The 16,447-nt window shown below is 66.4% G+C and overlaps 3 protein-coding genes across 3 annotated transcripts; 1 reads left to right on the top strand and 2 right to left on the bottom strand.

Moving 5' to 3' along the window:
• Positions 1-2,336: 2,336 nt before the first annotated feature.
• EMIHUDRAFT_100656 (hypothetical protein) lies at positions 2,337-6,760 on the bottom strand (the record flags this gene model as incomplete). Its single annotated transcript, XM_005778075.1, has 3 exons — positions 2,337-4,334; positions 5,435-5,719; positions 5,813-6,760. 3 exons carry the CDS (start codon positions 6,758-6,760, stop codon positions 2,337-2,339), a joined length of 3,231 nt encoding a protein of 1,076 aa, XP_005778132.1.
• Positions 6,761-8,047: 1,287 nt separating this feature from the next.
• Positions 8,048-9,786, bottom strand: EMIHUDRAFT_100655 (hypothetical protein; the record flags this gene model as incomplete). The annotated part of the gene is made up of 2 exons (XM_005778074.1): positions 8,048-8,266; positions 8,347-9,786. The coding sequence occupies 2 exons, from the start codon at positions 9,784-9,786 to the stop codon at positions 8,048-8,050; spliced, it is 1,659 nt and encodes a 552-aa protein (XP_005778131.1).
• Positions 9,787-10,413: 627 nt separating this feature from the next.
• On the top strand, positions 10,414-15,062 carry EMIHUDRAFT_205782 (hypothetical protein; the record flags this gene model as incomplete). Its single annotated transcript, XM_005778073.1, has 15 exons — positions 10,414-10,467; positions 10,621-10,944; positions 11,143-11,175; positions 11,403-11,586; positions 11,709-11,791; positions 12,173-12,311; positions 12,380-12,450; positions 12,570-12,766; positions 12,971-13,154; positions 13,284-13,355; positions 13,515-13,898; positions 13,947-14,040; positions 14,093-14,373; positions 14,557-14,681; positions 14,816-15,062. 15 exons carry the CDS (start codon positions 10,414-10,416, stop codon positions 15,060-15,062), a joined length of 2,472 nt encoding a protein of 823 aa, XP_005778130.1.
• Between the last annotated feature and the right edge of the window lie 1,385 nt (positions 15,063-16,447).

Here is a 16,447-nt window from a genome sequence, read left to right as displayed (position 1 = left end):
CGGCGTCCGCCGTGAAGGTGAGCCGCGCCGAGCCGAGCAGCCGCACGACGTCCAGCTCCCACCCGCGGCGGGCCGCCATCGCGCCGCCCTGGTCGCTCTCCCAGTGCGCCCGCTGCTCTTCGCTCATCGAGACGGGCGCGCCCGACGACAGGCTAATGGAAGGGGGGGGGTGAGCGCCCGACCCGTCCTCGAGCGGCCGCTTCTTGCTCTTGCGGCCCGACATTGCCGCTCGCTTGCTCGGTTGCGGTATCGGCCAGGTCCTGGAGGGCGGGGCGGGCGGGGCGGGCGGGGCGGGCGGGGTGGATGGGGCTAGAAGGGGGAGGGTGGTGCGGGGCTGTTCGCGCGCGGGGAGGCCGCCCGCCTCGGCTTGCGGAGACTGGTCGCTGCCAACACCGAGAGGCCAGTGCGTGCTGTGGTTGTTTTTTTTTCTCTACGCGCACTGGCATCTAAACAGGTACACCACGAAAAGAGGCGAAAAGAAACTCGCGTGGTCACAGGCGAAAAGAAGTTGTAGGTATGTTGTTGGCAAGGTGATTTTATACCGGCACGCGCACACGGGACGCGCACTGCCACTTGCTTGGGTGAGTGAGTGAGTATTCTTGATACGAAACCACGACGACACACACCAGTCGACTCGCATCGGTTGCCTCCATTAACGGCGGAGCTATTCTCGCGCCCACACCACACCTGGCTCCAACGTGGACACGCCCATAGCTGGGGACACTACTAGGTCATGCATGGCATCACAGAAGTTTTATCTCTGGGCCCCGAAACGCATCTCTAGCAGCGTCGTTACGCATGCGCCCTCCCCTCCTGGGCGCATGCGCCTCACATCTCGCCAGAGCATAAGCCCTTGGTGTGCAGCGAGACGAGTTTTTTGCCATCGCCGCGAGCAGCAAGCCGCCCGCCGCAAACAGCCGGAGGCATCGCCACGGCACAGACTGCGCCGCGATCCCGCACCCGTCGACGAAGCTCCCCCCGCGGAAGACCGCGCGTTGCGACGCCTTGACGATCGAGATGAGCGCGCTCGAGGCTCGCCCACCTACTGCCCCTGAGAGTTGGTTATGAGTGGGATCAGCTCCCCCCCTTGGGATCGAAGCCGCCACAACCTCACACCCAACACCACAGGTGGGATCAGAGAGAGACTCCACACCGGACACCGCCCGGGCACAGACTCCCTACCCATCCGATTGCACAGGGCCCCCTCGGAGCAGCCCACACACAATCACGCATCGGCAGAATTAGTGCCTGAGTCAGGCAGACAGCAGACAAGGAGAGAGAGAGGAGAGAGAGAGAGAGAGAGGAGAGAGGAGAGGGTGAGGGAGTGTGCACACGTGTGTGGAGAGGGAGGGTGTCTGTAGTGGGCTGTAGTCATACTACGTGGTTAAAACCACGCGCCCCTCAGGAGCTTAAGGTAGAGCTGAGCGTCCAAGACGCCTCGGTTCCACCCACCGGCGTGAAGACCATCCGGATCTGCCTGCCGCGTCCTCCGTACGCAGCAGTCCCCGCGATGGCCCACGGTCCTCCGTCGCCTGGTTGACCCCCTGCCTCCCGGTTGACCCCCAGTCCTCGTAGTCCATCATCAAATAAACTCAAAGTCCACCACAGCCACCAGCCTCCACCTCCACCGTCGAGCCGCGATCGCTGCCGCCCGCGACGCCGCCCGCCGCGTCAGATGCCCGCCACGCCCGCGGCGAGTCGAGTCGGAGAGCCGAGCCGCACCAGCAGCAGCATCTGCACCACCACCACCAGCAGCAGCAGCAGCAGCAGCAGCAGAGCGAGGCGCGCCAATTTTGAGGTTGCCCGAGACAGCCTGGAGATGGCCCCGCGTTGTAGCCCCGGTGCCGGCGCCTCACATCTCAGCATCCAGGGCCCGGTTCCGCCGCGCAGTCGAGCAGCAGGAGCTCAGTCAGAGCTTTGTCGACAAAGAGCTTGATCAAAATTTCGCCGAAGAAGCGGCACCGGCGGCACGCCGGGATGAATCCGGACTGTTCACATTGTTCGGCACCGCGACGGCGAGCCGCCGCGGCCGGGCCCACAGGAGGGCTCGGAGCCGCCGCACCGGTCCGCGCCGCCAGCGGGGCGAGAGCACCAGCCTACAACCTGCCGACATGGCAGTTGCGACGGCGCTTTCACACACACTCACACACACACACTGCCACTTGGGGTGCACCGTAACACTACACAGCTCACAGGTACACCAAAAGAAATACCACGGCGTTTTTGTGGCGCTTTCGGCAGGAGAGAGTGCTGTGTCCTCAAACCTCAAACTGCTGGCGCGGTTTTATTTATTTATCTATTTTACAGCTCTCTCCCTCGTATCCGGAAGGATGGCTCTACGAACCTTCCCGCAGGCGACACTGCTGACAGTGCTGCTGGGCAAAGCCAGCCATGTCGCGAAGGACCTTGTTTGCAGCGGGTGCCCTCACGTCATCATTCATCCAGTACGAGCTTCGGGATGGCCCGGGAAAGGTGCCAGGCAGGACATGGACCGCGACTTGCCCTCCCGCTTTGCGAAACTCCTCGACAAAGCTGTCCACGTCGGGTCTTGGGTGCGGGCTTTCGTACTGGTGGTGAATGACGAGCGTCGGCGGGAGGGCCGTCTTCTCGCCGCGCCGAAGGATTCGTGCCGGAGCTCCCTCGGCCATGGCTTCCTCCGAGCCCCAATACTGGTCGTGGAGAGACAGTATCAACTCGGCATTGAAGTCAGCAGGCGGTTTGACGTCTGTGCGTCGCCCCTTGGCATACTGATAGCGGCCGAGCGGGTCCATCACCGGGGACAGCATGATGACGTAGGAGACGGTGCCATCGACGACTGCCCCCTGTGGTCCCGGAGGCGGTGGCAGCACGGCGTAGCGAGGATCGCCGGGGCGCAGGCCGAGCAGCATCGCTTGGTGCGCCCCCGACGAGGTTCCCAGGAGCCCGATGCACTCCGGCACGCCGTTCCAGGACGGAGCCTCCCCCTTCGCCCAACGGACCGCGTAGTGGATGTCGGCCAGCGAGGCCGGATATGCGCAAGTCCGAAAGTCGATTGCCACGACGATAACGCCCCTCTGCGCCAAGGCCACGTTGGTCGGCCGGCTCTTCTCACGTGATCCGCGACACCAACATCCTCCGTGCACCTCGAGCGCCACTGGAAAGGGCCCCTGCCCCACGGGCTTGAAGATGGTTGCCAGAAAAGGCTTGTCGTCATGGCGGAGGTACTCGACGTCGTCGATGTCCACGTCGTGCACCAGCATCGCGGATGGCATATATCCGACTGTCGCCGCGTTCTTCTCTGCTCGCACCGCTGGCCAGTCCTTCTCAAAGCTGCTGACCTCGCTGACGACTAGGCGCGGCACGGGCTCGCGACCGGCAACGGTGTACGGCTCTTGCGCGAGGAAAGGGCTGGTGTCATGCGACGCAAGTCGGACCTCGTGCTCCATCTCCATCACCAGAGGCAGCGGCCCCTCGTGCCGCTTGCGCGCTTTAACGTCCACAATGTCCTTGCACCGGAATTGCGACGAGCCGAGTGAGCGGTCGAGAGAACCAAAGCGCGGGTTGTCCCAGAGGAGCCCGTCGTCTGCCAGCCGCTGCATCGTCAACGGCAGGAGCTCGTCCGGCATGTAGACGCAGAGGTGGATGCCATAGCTGGCGAGCGAGTAGGGCGCCTCCGGCGTGCACGCGTAGTCAGCGCGCTCGGCGTATCGAAGCTCGGTGCAGTGCTCGGTACCGCCTGTCAGGATGACTGCAGTCTGAGCGGGCAGACCCTGCTGCCTCACCTCCACCGCAGCCTCGAAGTAGTGCTTGTAGTAGGCAGCGATGGCGGGTGCCGCGCCGGTGGGGCAGTCCAACTCCACGTATTGGAAGCCCAGGCAGAGCGAGGGTGGGCCGGGATGAAAGCCCCGCGTGTCACGAGCGCCTGCTGGCTGCTGGTGCGCCAGGAAGCGGTTGCCGTCCGGCCCACATATGTCCACTGTGCTCTCATCGCGCATGCTCCAACGGAACTGCGTGCCTGCGAGTGCCGTCTCAATGGACTCGAGCCGAGAGCACAGGCCCTCGATATCCTCGTAGGCGAGGCCGATGATGCCACGCAACACATTACGCTCGGCGCCCGAGCAGCCACGGCTAGTGATAGGGATGTGGAGCTGGTTGATGCCCGCAGTCAGCCACATGACGTTGTTGATGTACACTTTCCCGTCTACGAGCGCACCCTGCCGCGGGTCCTGCACGAAGCCCATGCCATCGAGGTAGAATGTGCAGGCCTCGATCGGGCTGTCGCTGTTGATGTTGACGTGCTCAAGGCAGGCGATGCTGGAGCTCGGCATCCGCGCCCGGGCGACACAGAAGGAGCGCTGTCAGAAGTGAGCGCGGTGTTCTGGCCCGGGGGGGGGGGGGGGGGGCTGTACCTGGGGGTCGGGCTTGCGGCTCACGCTGCTCCACCCTGGGGCTCTTCCCACAGGAGCAGCTGTGAAGCGGCTGCGGCAATAGCAGACAGTGAGTGAGGGTGGAGTTGGGAGGCGGCCCGGGCATTTGCCGCGGTGCCGGTGGGTGGGGGTCTCAACGCCGTTGGTTGGAGAAGCAACCGCCCGTATCTTCCAGAGACTCTTGTAGACTACTGCGACTACGTATTTGACCTCTCTGATGAAGGCGAGCAAGCAGAAGCATGGTACTACGTCAAGAGCACTGGCATCACGGTGGGAGGAAAGCGGCGAAAGCCGACGGTTGGTAGGAACTGGGTAGGAATGGCGAATGCGAATGGGGCTCCTCTGGCCAGATTTGGGCTTGGAGTTGGCTGCGTCGAGTTTTGGATCTCGACGCGCGCGTGCCGCGTCGAGAATAGTGCGATTTTTGGTGAACGATTTTTCGCTTGCGTTGGCCTCGGTGGGAGATCGCACTATTTTAAGGGCACTATTTAAGGAAGAGAAAGTGGATTTTGTACTACGACACCGCCAACCGGAGTCGCGTGCGTGCATGCATGGCACTTCTCAGGAAGGACAAAGTAAAGAGCGTCATCATCATCGCCCGCGCGCAAAAGAGCAACGTCCCGGTTTTCAACCTACACCCGCAAGCTGCAGTCCTTGAACGCGGGTGCTCGTGTCACTGATCTCATCTGACGACTTGTCGTGGCGCGGTGGCTCTTGGATGAAGGCGTTCCCGTCCCCGAAACAAGGATGGCGAGGCGGCGAGCAGCGGTAGGGGACGAGGCGGCTGAGCTGTTGAGGCTGCTGCGCCGACGATCAGCGGTAAAGGCGCGGGCGGCGGAGCATGCCTCTGCCAGAATGCTGCCTGACGCGTCGCCACGGGCCTGCGCGAGGCCAGCACCCGTGCCGTCGCGCGGCCGTCGCCGAAAGACGAAGTGCCGCCAGAGGCGGCGCAGCTGGCGCTGCCTGCGCGCGTGCTCTTGCGTGGAGAGGCGGCGCAGCGCAGCAAGCACGCGCGGCATGCTCCGCACGATGGTGGCCTCCGCGACGAAGAGCGCGGCGCTGCAGTAGTCGAGCCACGACGAATACGGCAGCGCGGCGAGCGCGGGCTTCCAGCCGCCCCTCGGCACGACGAAGAGGGGGAGGGCGCCCGCGGCGCCGCCGAGCGCCATCGCCTCGGCGACCTTGCGCGTGGAGGTGAAATCACCCGGCGCGACGAGGAAGAACTTGTGCGCCGCGGCAAGGGCGAGGAAGGCGCCGCGCGGCAGCGAGCGCGAGGCGAGGCGCATTGCGGCGCGCTCCGTGGGCCAATTGACCTGCGAGCGAGGTGCAGGGGGGCGCGTGATTGGGGACACGCGGTCCGCTCCGTGGTCGGTGTGAGAGAGGCCTTGTGGGGCGCAGGCGCGCACCTGTCGATAGAAAAGGCAGAGGTGGCGCAGCTTCGACGGTGAGGACGCACACTTGTCGCCCTTGGACTTCTTGGGCCTGCACGACGACTGCGGCGGCTTGCAGAAGGTGGCATACTCTCTGTCGATCCGCTGCGGCGAGGTGCAGATGTCGAAGCTGCCGACCGTGCAGTCGATCGTCGAGCTGAGTACGGTGACGCCGCTCTGGTTCCACAGCTGCTGCCAGATCTTGAAGCGCGTCGACGAGATGTACAGCTTGGGCACGTGCCCGGCGAAGAACAGCAGGCGCCGCGCGGGCCATCGCGGCACGGCGGGCGGCGGCGCATCCCCCACCAACCAGTCCGGCGATGCGATCGCAAAGGGAATCACTCGATCGAACGGCCTCGGCCGACGGTCCTGCGTGTGCAGCTTGAGAATGTTGGGCGGCGGCTGCATCGCCAATGCCCACGGCGGCGAGCACTCATTGTTCGTGTGGACGAGGACGACCGGCAGCGCACGGCCGGTGGCGCCCGCAATGATCGGCACTTCAAGCAGCCGTTTCCACATGAGCTTCCTCGCGGCTGGATGTGATGACAGCAGCCCGCCGCTTGTGTGGACATAGGCCCGTGCGGGAGGCACGGCGTGCGATGAGTTTGTGGCGCAGCCGCGACCTCGAAGGCGCAGCGCTGGATCAGGCTGCGTGAGCCAGTCCCTGGTCTCGCCGAGCTCTCGCACGCACCACAATGCAAAGTCGAGGCCGGTGATGAAGATCAGATCTGCCTTTGCCGGGTCCGTCACAGCCCAGACCGGCTCTTTGCCAGCCATCGTCCCTTCCTGCAGGGCGCGGTCAAGCCACACCTCCGACGCGAACTGGTGATTCTCCCAGTCACACGGTGCGTGATCAGGGTGCAAGCGAAGCCCAGTGGATGCAGAAGCGTTCAGCACAAAGATGTTGCAGCCTGGGTGTTGCATGTGTGACCGCACGTGTTCCAGTGTACAGGGGCCGAGAGCGTTTTTGCACGCTACCTGCAGGGCAAGCTGGGCCTGGCGCAAGAGTCGTCGCGAACTGTCTCTTCGCGGGATCGCCGGGTTTCATACCATACCCCGGAAAAAGTTGGAACCCTGTGCTTCTCGTCTGCCACAGAAAAAGAATTTAACAACAGAACAGCCCTTAGCCACCTTTGAGAGAGAGAGATTTTTAGCAATACCAAACAACCTTTGTCTTGCGCGGTCATAACGCGGTCGTCGGCGGGGCTGGCTTTGGGGAAAGTACTCTGCGGAGGCTATTAGCTCGTCGCCGTGTCCCAGCTCACCGCCGCCCCAGGACCGCCGCCGTCCGCAGTTTTGAAAAAAGAAAAGCGCCGAACTTTCCGGGCATCAGTGGGTCGCTTCCCAGCCCACCGACGATACACCCCTCGTCGCCATGCGCGTTTGCTATGTCACCGAGGTCTCTGGCGGCCAGAAGCGTGGCGCTGAGGTCTCTGGGGAGGGTAAGACGCGTGCCTTCGCTCTCCCCTTCGACGTCCCCATCGACGACCTGTCCACCATGGTCGCCTCCGCCGGCTTTGATAACGCCCTCACCCGCGCAGCGCAAGAGCACATCTTGGCGTCCGACGACTGGGGCTGCAGCCTCTGCGAGTGCGAGGCCACCACGATGGCCCACTCGCCTATCTTCCAGTGCCGCGAGGGGACGTGGGTAATGCTCGACGCCGCGTGCCTGCCCCTGTGCGGGAGCAAGGGCTGCTCGCTCGCTGCGGCTCACCGGACGCAGGCGGTGAGGCGACAGATTTTCAAGGAGGTGGCCGACTACGGGTGCACACCTCGACTTGACAAGTGGCGCGCCGATGATGCCTCAAGCGTGCACTCGTGCCAGCTCTGTGCCTGAGATTCTCTCTGACCAAGGCGCAAGGGCAATCAAGCCGCCCTGTTGCGCAACTTCTTGTGATGTGACTGTGGGAAGACCGACTTGTTGATAGGAGAAGCGTCGCCTGTACCCTCACACCTTCTTGTGGCTCGTCCGTGCGTGTGTGTGTGTGCTGGATAGGATTTGTGTCTGTGGGCCCAGAGAAAATTGTGTACGAACCCGATTTGTAAACGCAACGATTCTCGCCGGCGGCACACGCGCCTCTCGCTCTCGCATCTCGCTCTCGCGTCTCGACCTCTCACGAGCGACTGGCACACGAGTCAGGGCTTCGCGGATATGACTGATCGCGCGCCGCTGCGCGGTCGGCCAGAGAATGTGAAACCACACCTCAGGGCTCAGCTCTGCGTGCGGTTCTTCTCGAGCTCCGCGTCACGCGCCGCCACGGCCCCCCTCAGCTCCGCCACCTGGTCGAGCGCGTCGCCGAGCAGCCCCTTGGCCACGCCCATGTTGCGCAGCTGCTCCACGCCGCCGCTCGCGCGCACCTCGGCGGCGTGGTCGGCCACGTAGCGGCGGCACTGCGCGAGGAGCCGCCCGTCGCCCGTCGTGTGCGCCGCCTCGAGCAGCGCGGCACGGCGCTCGCCGGCCCGATGCTCTCCTGCAGCGCCTGCGCGCAGAGCAGCTCGAGGCGCGGCACCTGGTACTTTTGCGCCAGCTGCCGCAGGTCGAGCGCGCGCCGCGCCTGCTCGCCCTCCCCCTCGCCGAGGTCGAGCTGGTCGGTGAGGAGGTAGCGGACGAGGGCGGTGAAGCTGGCGAGGTCCGTTTCGAGCACCGTGACCTCGGCGGCGTCGCGCTCCTTCATGCCGATGCCAAACATCGTCCGAAAGAACACGGACCGCACGCAGAGGGCGGCCTTTGTGACGTGCTCGACGCGCTCCTCGTCGTCGCCGACCAGGAAGGTGACCAATCCCTGCGGCAAAGCGTCGTCGCCCCACATTTTGCCCATGTCCGCGGAGAAGGTGGAGGGCGGAACAACGAGCGGCGCGAAGGAGGGAGGCGGAGGAGGCGCAGCCACGCGGACCTGGCGGATGCCACCGTTCTGCGAGCAAACCAAAACGGTGCTGCCGTCGGCGCTGATGGCGAGGCCGCGTGGGAGTCGCAACTGCGCCTCGTCGCCCACGTCATCGACGCTGCCCAGGCGCCGCTGCCTGCGACCGCTGCCTGCGAGCGTAGTCACCGCGCCAGTCGCCACCTCCACCCGCCGGATCTTTTCGTTGAAGAGGTCCGCCACAAACAGCGCGCTGCCGTCCAGGCTCGCGGCGAGGCCGGCTGGGGAGTTGAACTGCGCCGCACCGCCCACGCCGTCTGCATCGCCTCTCTCGCCGCTGCCTGCGAGCGTCGTCACAGCGCCCGTCGCCACCTGCACCCGACGGATCTTGTTGTTGCCGTGGTCGGTCACAAACAGCGCGCTGCCATCCGAGCTGATGGCGAGGCTGTGTGGTTCGCGGAAATGCGCCGCGCCGCCGACGCCATCCGCGTCGCCATCTTCGCCGCTACCCGCGAGCGTAGTCACCGCGCCCGTCGCCACCTCCCCCCGACGGATCATGTGGTTGTGTGTGTCCGCCACAAACAGCGCGCTCCCGTCCGGGCTGATTACGGCGCCCATTGGGTTCTTGAACTGCGCCGCATCGCCGACGCCGTCTGCATCGCCTTCTTCGCCGCTACCCGCGAGCGTCGTCACAGCACCTGTTGCCACCTCCACCCGTTGGATCTTGTTGTTGCTGATGTTTGTCACAAACAGCGCGCTCCCGTCCGGGCTGATGGTGAGGCCGAAGAGGTAGCCGCCTTCGCTGGTTGCCGCGGTGCGCACGCGCCCGGCCGACGAGACGTGCAGCACCGAGACCCCAGTCGCAACGTACCAGCCGCCCGCGTGATCGCTTGCGACGCCGCGCAGGCTGAGTGACGCCAGAGGTCTGTCCTTGCCCTCGAGCGCGAGCGTGGTGACCTGGCCGACGGTGCGCGCGCCAAAGATGGGCGCCTCGAAGCCGGCAGCGACCGCCACGGGCTCGCCCTCTTCGCCGCCGTTGCCGTCGCTCTCGGTGCGGACGCGCTTGCCGGAGCGCGACGCCATGGCCATCGCGGAGGTGAGGCGTTGCCACGCGCAAAAAGCTGCGTACCAGCGCCCTGAAGCCGGAATATCCGGCGCCGTTCCGGCGCCACTTATGGGAAGAGGCAAAACATGCAGCACTCAGCCTTCCCTCCCCCTCCCGGATGGAAGTACTACCTGAGCTCGACCGTGCTTGACTTCGCTGTTCAGATGGGAAGCGGTAACCCACGGTAATATGGCCGCATGTGATGGGTGCTTGGGCTATCTCGGATCAAGTAGTCAACGGAATCGGCACGCTTTGTAGTTGGTGTTGCTGATGCTTGAGGGTGCAGTCGTAGAATTTTTGGCTGTGGCGACCACTACCGCCCCTCGCATAACCATAAGGCATAAGCTGGGAGGAGGTTTGAGAGAGCGCGCAACCGACTTTTGGAGCGATCGAGGATCGGCGCCAGAAAATAAAACACACTCACTTCTCTTGATTTGCCAACAATATACCTACAACAACTTCGAACCTTTAGGGCTTAAAATACCCTGGAAAAATCGCGTCACACCAATCCTCGCCACCCAACGCGGCAAAGGAAATCACCTCTTTACGAGAACCCTCGAAAGAAACTCCGGCTTCGGCTCCCGCGCCCGCGGCGCAGCTCGTTCCCGGGAATGCGCTGCGCCCTGCGCTTCCCGCCCGCGCTGCTCCCCGCCATCCTCTTCCGCGTGCCTCCGAGGATCAGCACGGCGGCGGCGGCCGGCAGGCCGCTCCACTCCCGCCTCGGCGCTCCTCCGCGAGCCACCGCCACCACTGCCGCCGTGGCCGCGGCCGCCGCCTCCGAGCTGCCCCTGTCTCCGTACTGGCGCTCGCGGCTCGAGGCGCTGACGCGGCCGGCGGCGCTGTCGTTGGTGAGCGCGCTCTCGCCCAACAACCCGCTCCTCTTTGAGAACCGCGCCGGCAACCGCGAGGGCACTCTCGTCGCCTTTGCGGTGGCGGAGAAGGAGGTGCACGCGGACAAGGTGCTGCTCATCCGGTGCGGCGACTTTTACGAGGCGTACGGGCTCGACGCGCTGCTGCTGGTCGAGCACGCAGGGCTCAACCCGATGGCAGGACGAGCACGTGCCGGCTGCCCGGTCGCCAACCTGCAGGCGACGGCAGACTGCCTCACCTCGGCCGGCCTGACCGTCGCGGTGTACGAAGAGGTCGAGCCGGCCCGCCAGGCGACGGCCGATAGACAGAGAGGCGCAGCCGCAGTCAGGCGACGGGCTGGACATGCAAGAGGCCGCAGCGAGACGGAGAGGACGGCCACTCTGGAGCGAGCGGAGCCGCCACAGTGATGGTAGTAGGGGCCGGCGCGTTCGGCCGCACGTGTCCACAGCTGCCGTTCCCGTTCTTCACAGGCGACGGTCGGCCTCAAGGGCCCAGTTCGGCGGGTGGCAGCCGCGGGAGGCAAGGGCATCAAGGAGCGGCGCCTGTCACAGGCGCCGCAGTTGCAAGCCCCGCACCTCGCATCGCCCCTCGCACACCGTCACCTCACACACACGTCACCTCGCCCCCTTTTCGATGCCGTCACCGCAGCCGCGCCTAGCAGAGCGCGTGCCACACCGCCGCCCCAGCACCGTCGCTTAAATTGCCGCCCCCCCTGCCCCTCTGCTGCCAGGTCCTCTCCGCCGGGTCCCCGACCTACCTGCACGACCGCTGCCTGTCCCCTCACCCGATCGACTACTCCGCCCCGCGGCCGTACGCCGCCCTCGCAAAGGCGGCCGACGGCTACACGCTCGTGCACGTCTTTGTCGACGTAAACACTCACCACGCCAAAAACCGCTCGGCCCGCCTCCTTTCTGGTGACGGATCTGCCGGTTGTGTTGGTAGGAGCGCACCTACCACGTCCACCGCCGCCTCTCCCTCCCCGCCCTCCGCTCCCTCCTCGCGGCCCGTCCGCACGCGCCGCCTCTCCTGCTCGGAGGCAGCGCCGACGCCGCCTCCTCGGCCGCCTCCTGGCTTCCCGCCGAGCGGCGCAGGCTGGCCGTCAAGAGCGCGTCGTCGCAGGTGGAGTGTCAGAGCACTCTTGGTTCACGGCTCCTTCCCACCGAGCAACAGGCTGGCCGTCAAGAGCGCCTCGCGCCTCGCCGCCGCCGCCGTGGCGCACGTCGCAGCGGAGGCGCGGGCTCGACGGCTACGGCTACCCAACACCCTCTCCGGCCCTCCCCCGACCCACCTCTCGCAGCCGCCCTGCAGGTGCAGCTCGACGCAGCGACCTTCTCCGCCGCCCCCTCCTCCCCGGCGGGCAGGCACGCGCCGCCTCGACCCGTCTACGTCACCACCGCCAGCCAGGCCCGCCTCCTCCCCGCCGCCGCCACCCCCGACCTCGGATGACCTCGGCGACCCTCGGCGACCCTCGGCGACCCTCGGCGACCCTCTTGCGACTAGGTCGGCCTCCTCCCCGCCGCCGGCATCCCCGACCTGCCTCGCGCTCTCCTGCCCCGCACCGCGCCGGCCGAGTCGGTCGAGCTGCTGCGGCGGCTGCTGCTGTTGCCGCCCCGCCCCGCGATCGCCGACGCGCTGCGAAGTGCGCTCGAGGCGCTCGGCGCGGCGACGTCTTAACTATGAATCGTGAGTATGACTTGTTGTCACTAGGTGCGTGCGAGGCGCTCGGCGCGGCGACGGGCCCGCTGCCGCTGGTGAGGCCGCTGCCGGTCGGCAAGATGGTGCGGCTGCTGTCGGCGAGGCAGGCGAACGCGCACTTCTTCCGCGACTTGGCGCAGCTGCTCGGAGGGCCTGAGAAAGGAAAGACGCGGCACCGACCTCCTCGTCGTTCTTTCTCCAGGCGCAGCTGCTCGGAGGGACGTCCGCAGCGATGGCGGACGAAGCGCTGCGCAGCCTCAACGAGCGATTGTTGGTCGTGGTGGCCGACGAGGCGGGCGCTGTCGCCGCCTCGCCGCACCAGCTGGCGGAGGCGGCGGCTGCCGCTCACGAGACGATCCGTTCGCTGCTCGAGCTAGACGCGCCTCCGGGGCAGTTCGGGTCACCGCTTGAGCTCGGAGATGTCGAGTCGCTACCGCAGCAGCAGCAGGCGGGCGAGGCTGCCACCGCCGGCGCCACATCCTCCAGTTCCTCTTCCGCCGCCGCCGCGGATGTGGCCGGCTCCTCCGCCTCCGCCTCCGCCTCCGCCTCCGCCTCCTCCGCTGCCGTCGCCGCCGCCGTCGGTTCCCCCTCCTCTGGAAGCAGCGGCGCGTGGGACGCCTTCTACGAGGCAAACGAGCGCGGCTTCCGCGCGCTGAGGCTGCGGCCGGAGAGGCTGGCGAGCGAGCTCGCCGCCCTCGAGGAGAGCCGCGCCGCGCTGCTCGAGGCTGCGGAGCTACCTTCCGGCTGGGAGCTCGTGCACGCCCACCGTGACAACGCAATCTACCTGGTCAAGCGGAGGGCGACGCGCGCCTCCGCCGCCTCCGACGCCGCTTCTGCCTCCGACGCCGCTTCTGCCTCCGACGCCCCCGCCGCCTCCGCCTCCGCGCTCCTCCCCGCCACGGACCGCTTCGGCAAGCGGCTGGAGGGGAGGCACGTCTCTGCGCGGATGAGCGAGGCGCGGCTGCGGTACCTCGCCGCGTGCGCGGGGGTGGAGGAGGCGGCGCGGCGGGAGATGCAGGCGTTGTGCGACACTCTCTCGGAGAGCCTGCCCCTCCTCGCCGCTGCAGCGCATTGGGCGCCTCTCCACTCGGGCCATCTCGTTCATCAGTTCTCAACTGGGTATTGAGTCGTGGCGTGTTGACCACAGGCGCTGCTCTATTCGACCCTGTCCGCTCACGTCGGCGCGTCGCTGCAGAAGGGCTGGACGCTGCCGCGGCTGCGCGAGGTGGAGGACGGCGAGAGGGCCTTGCGGGTGGAGGGTGTGTGGCCGTACTGGCTCTCTGCGGACGGCGCCGCGCGAAACAGCTTCGAGTGGCGCGGCCTCTGGCTGCTGACGGCGCCAAACATGGCGGGCAAGTCGTCGCTGATGCGGGGCACCCTCGCCGCCGCCCTCCTCGCCAACGCGGGGCTGTACGCGCCCGTCGATGACGCGCTCGTCCCGCGGTACGACGGCTACTTCTTGCGCACGGCCTCGTACGACGTGCCTTCGGAGGGGCGCTCCTCCTTCGCGCAGGAGATGGACGACGTGGCGGTGCTCTGTTCTTCATTCATCTGTTCATAGTCAATGGGTCACGAATAGGAGATGGACGACGTGGCGGTGCTCGCCGCAGAGTGCGGCGCTCGCTCGCTCGTGATGCTCGACGAGCTCGGCCGCGGCGCCTCCGCGCGCGAGGGTCCGCCCTCGGCGTGTCCCTTAGCTATTAGCTGAGAGCTCATCATGATTAGGCACCTCCGCGCGCGAGGGGTCCGCCCTCGGCGTGTCCCTTCTCGCCTGGCTGCACGAGCGGCGCATGTCTGCCATCTTCGCCACCCACTTGCACGAGATGGAGGCGCTGCTCTCGTCGCCCGCCGCGCCGAGCTTGCCCGGCCTCGCGCGCAAGACGATGGACGTCTCCGTCGACGACGCCACCGGCAAGGTCGAGTTCCACTTCACGCTCGCCGACGGGGTCTGCACCGACTCGCTCGCGCTGCACGCCGCGCGCGTCGCGGGCGTACCGGACGCCATCGTCTCGCGCGCCGCCGCCCTCCTCGCGGCGGGCGGCGCAGCCCCGTCCCCTCCCGCCGCCGCCTCCTCCTCTTCTTCCGCCGCCTCCTCCCCCTCCGCCGCCTTCTCCCCCTCCGCCGCCTCCCCTCCCTCCGCCGCCTCCCCGCCGGCTGTCCCCGGCGGTGGCGGCAGCCCCGCCCTCGAGGTAGCTCGGCGGGCGCTCGGCGGGCGGGAGCCGATGCGGCTGCTGCCTGGGGAGGTGCCCCCTCCCGCCGCGGTGTGCGACTCCTTCGTCTACCTCCTCGCCTCGCCGCCGCCCTCGGCCCGCTGGTGCGTCGACACTTCCGAGACACTCCCGAGACACTTCCGAGACACTTCCGAGACACTTTCGAGACACTCCCTCCCTGCCCCTCGCACGCCCAAGCCACGCCCGCTGAACGCCGGCCGTGCGCGACCGCCCTCAGGTACGTCGGCGAGACCGACAACTTGCACCGCCGGTGGGAGCAGCACCGCTCGTCGCGCGCGCCGGCCGCGCTGTACGCCTGGCCCGTGCAGGGAGGCAAGAGCGCGGCGCGGCGGCTGGAGACGGCCCTCATCGAGCAGCTCGCCGCCGAGGGAGTCGCCCTCAGCAACGAAGCCGACGCAGCGCACGTCGCCTTTGGTGGCGCCGGCGCGGGCACGCCGCCCACGGCTAGCGGCGGTGCAGCCTGACGATCTGCGCCCTGAATAGCTCTGCAGTGTGGGTTGGGCCTGGTTTATACGTACACGGCACTACACGGTACTAGTCTACACGGTACTGGACACGGAAGTGCGAACCCTTGTTGCGCAAGCGGCTACGAACACTTCAACTACGTGGCTGGGTTCACAGAAATTGTAGGAAAATTGGGAAAACACTTGACGGTCGCGGCCTTCCGACTCGCGCCTCCGCCTCACTGGCACTATTGTAGCCCTGGCCGGTGCGCGTGCAGAGTTGAAACTCCCGAGTAAAAATTCGAACGCGTTCTCTCACGGTGACCAAAAAATGTCCACCTCAGAGGCACCTCCGGAGGCAGGCCGCCGCACGCCGGCGACACAGCTCCAGCTGTCGAACTGACCCGCAGCTCCTCTCAGAGCGGGAACTGTGACGAAAGTTGACTGAGGCGGTTGTCAGGAATCATCATACGGATCACATGGTGGCTCTCTCATGACGGGAGACCGACCGACCACTCCTGGGTGGCACTGCCACCGGTGTCGCTCGACGTCCTGTCGACAGCGTGCCGACAGCGACACAGACCATGTGGGACGCGTCGAGTATCGACCTCTACTGCTTACCCAGCCTTCGAGTGTATCCTGGCCGTGGTCCCACACCCACTGGTGTCCATCTCAGAGACCGCAGGAGGTCATGAGGGTCGATGGGAGTGCCAACCCCACAATGTGCCTAAAGACCCAGCCCAGTAGGCAACTGCACACGACCTCAACGTACGTTGTAACTCAAAGTCTCAACTTTGCAATTGAATTTTGCCCCATTTGCGCAATATACCTTCTCTACGGCTTTTCACTCGCACGCGACATGCCGCGCGTAAGCCGCCGCCGCCTCCACAGCCGAGTCAAAGAGGCCGAGGGAGAACCGCCGTCCACCCACGTAGTGTACCGCCTGGAAGCGCCCAGAGGCGTGCTTGCTCACGCACTTGTAGCCGGTATTGCTGCTGCTAGAGACGTGCAGTCGCAAGCCCGCGTCCGCCTCTGTCGCCACCGCCGGAGTAGCCGGCGCCTGATACTCCCCCACAGTCCGCGCGTAGGCAACCGCTGCATCCACCGCCGTGTCGAACGTGCCGAGGTAAACATTGCGCCTTCCGTCAACCTTGTGTGACGCCTCGAAGCGGCCGTGAGCCCGCTTGACAACTGCAGCATAGCCTGTGCTGCTGCGACTGGAGAGGTGCAAGCGCAATCCCTCCGCCACCAGCTCCGGCGCTGACACCTCGTCCTCGTCCGAGTCTTCTGGGGCCTGTCCTGCCGCCCGCGCATAGGCCACTGCCGCTTCGACCGCCGTGTCGAAGGCGCCGAGGTTCACCGACGTTCCGCCCACCCGGCGCCGCGCCTCGAAGCGGCCCGAGGCG

The sequence above is a fragment of the Emiliania huxleyi genome (assembly GCF_000372725.1).
Source record: "Emiliania huxleyi CCMP1516 unplaced genomic scaffold EMIHUscaffold_25, whole genome shotgun sequence".
Lineage (NCBI taxonomy): Eukaryota > Haptophyta > Isochrysidales > Noelaerhabdaceae > Emiliania > Emiliania huxleyi.
Note: the sequence above shows the minus strand (reverse complement) of the source record. Positions and strands in the feature narration are given on the sequence as shown.